Source organism: Centropristis striata, chromosome 7 (genome assembly GCF_030273125.1).
Source record: "Centropristis striata isolate RG_2023a ecotype Rhode Island chromosome 7, C.striata_1.0, whole genome shotgun sequence".
In the NCBI taxonomy this organism is placed as follows: Eukaryota; Metazoa; Chordata; class Actinopteri; order Perciformes; family Serranidae; genus Centropristis; species Centropristis striata.
Window position 1 is genome coordinate 41,255,091 of NC_081523.1, and position 2,334 is coordinate 41,257,424.

Consider the following 2,334-nt stretch of genomic DNA (forward strand, 5'->3'; position numbering starts at 1 on the left):
ATATGTTGTGTAGATGTTGTGTAGAGTAGATGTTGTGTATATATTGTGTAGATGTTGTGTAGATGTTGTGTATATGTTGTGTAGTTGTTGTGTAGATGTTGTGTATATGTTGTGTAGTTGGTGTGTAGATGTTGTGTAGTTGTTGTGTAGTTGTATATATTGTGTAGATGTTGTGTAGATGTTGTGTATATGTTGTGTAGTTGTTGTGCATATGTTGTGTAGATGGTGTGTAGATGTTGTGTAGTGTACCAGCCCCCCCCCCCTCCCTTGCTGCTCTGGTATGCTAGCAGCTGTATGCTAACAGCTGTATGCTAGCAGCTGCCCTCCAGCCCTGCCGGGCCCTCCGGCCCCTGAGGACCTTTAAACTTTAAAGGGACCAACTGGCCGGCTGGGTGTGTCCCTGCTGCTCCTCCAGACTCAGTCAGCAGCCAGACCAGGACCTGAGGACATCCAGTCTCCTAGCTGGTACCACAACTAACTCAGACCAGGACCTGAGGACATCCAGTCTCCCTGCTGGTACCACATCTAACTGTATCTTCTTCATAAGATCATCTCAGGACTTCTGAGGATATTTCCACGTCTCCAAGCCTTCAGCTCCTTTTCTCCTCATCATGGGAGCATTCATCGCCAAGCTGCTCCTCCCCACGGTGAGCAGCCTGGTGTTCCTGCCCAGCGCCAGCGTGGCCGCCAAGAGGGGCTTCCACATGGAGGCCATGGTCTACTTCTTCACCATGTTCTTCACCGCGGTGAGCCAAAGCTGCTGGTTTAATGTGGGTCACCCACCCGGGGGCAGGTTATGGTCATAGATTGGCGGTTAACTGATATTTTTCAAAACTGAAAGATAAAGATTTGCTGTTGAACTCATAAGCATGACTCTCAATCTGCATCAGTATCAAGAAAGATGAAAATAATGAATTAATAATTAATGTTTGAGAGATTTCAATTTAGAAATGAGGTCCAGGTTCAGCAGAATTTAATTGAATCTGAATTCAGAATAAAATCTGTTATTCAAGCCCAAATCACTGGATCTATTTACGCTTATACAAATATACAAATATAAGTATTTCATAAATCTACTACTACTAATATTAATAATAGATTTTATTTGTAAAGCACTTTCATTGTTAAAAGCAATCTCAAGGTGCTAGAGAGTACAACAAGATTAAAAACAGGTTAAAAGGCCAAAGCACAACGATACATTTAATAAAAGGCTTTTCTAAAAAGAAAGGGTTTTAGGCCTTTTTTAAAATATATTATGATTATATTTAATCATACAAATTATTTGGATTCATAATATACTAATTATATTTAATATATTATATTAAGATATATATTTCAATATTAAATAATAATGAATAATAATATTTAATATATTTAATTATATTTAATTAATTAATAAATGCACCAAGTATTTAATAAATATACTAAATATAACTTATATATTATAATTGTATTTAATGATACAAATTAATTAGATTATTATTATACAAATTATATTTAATATATTATATTTATATATATTTTAACATTAAATAATACTTTAAATCAGTAATAATAATATTTAATACATTTAATTATATTTAATAAATAAATAAATAAATAAATAAATATACCATTTATTTAATAAATAACCTAATATCTAGGAGCTACTTCCACTCAGATATTGGCACATGAGGACCAAACCTGAAGATGTTGGTAGGTAGATGACTTATCTGAGAAAATAAAACATAAAAATGTAAAAAAAAAAATAAAAAGAGAGGAGACAAGAGATTTGCTAGATTTAAAGATTAACAAATTAGGGTTTTTGTTTTTTTTTACCAACTTGGAGCTAGATCCACCATAGAAACAGTAACCTAAATCACAAGCTGTGTGCAATAAAAATCAATTTCAATGCCCCTTATTCTGCTGTTTACACTGTAAAAAAAAATCTGTTTAATTTACGGTAAGATACCGGCAGCTGTGGTTGGCAGAACTTCACCGTAAAAATTACAGTGAGCGTATGTAAATGTAAATATCAGCAAAAGCTGTAATTCATACTGGATAATCCCATTACTATTAGGATAATTGTGTCATCATGGTATTTCTCCATTAATTTGACATGAAAATGTTATATTTTTACAGCAAAACTGTGTGTTTTTACAGTTTATGGCGGTAGAATTTAAAGTTTTATGCTATTCTTTGATTGACAGTAATTAAAAGTATCTACTACGGTGATGTACAATGTTTAATTTTACGACCTATTTCTGATGCAATTTGACAGTGTTTTACTGTCATTTCTACTAACATTTTTTACAGTGTAGACGGAGACTCTCTGTAAAGGTTGTTGATGGACTG

At 33.8% G+C, this 2,334-nt stretch overlaps 1 protein-coding gene across 1 annotated transcript in view; it reads left to right on the plus strand.

The window, feature by feature from the left end:
• The first annotated feature begins 293 nt into the window (after positions 1-293).
• The window catches only part of mymk (myomaker, myoblast fusion factor), a 7,589-nt gene continuing 5,548 nt past the window's right edge, over positions 294-2,334 (plus strand). Inside the window, exon 1 of the mRNA XM_059337837.1 lies at positions 294-746. Within this exon, the coding sequence (XP_059193820.1) occupies positions 612-746 (135 nt within the window). The 5' untranslated portion in view covers positions 294-611. The remainder of the gene's footprint in view (positions 747-2,334) is intronic.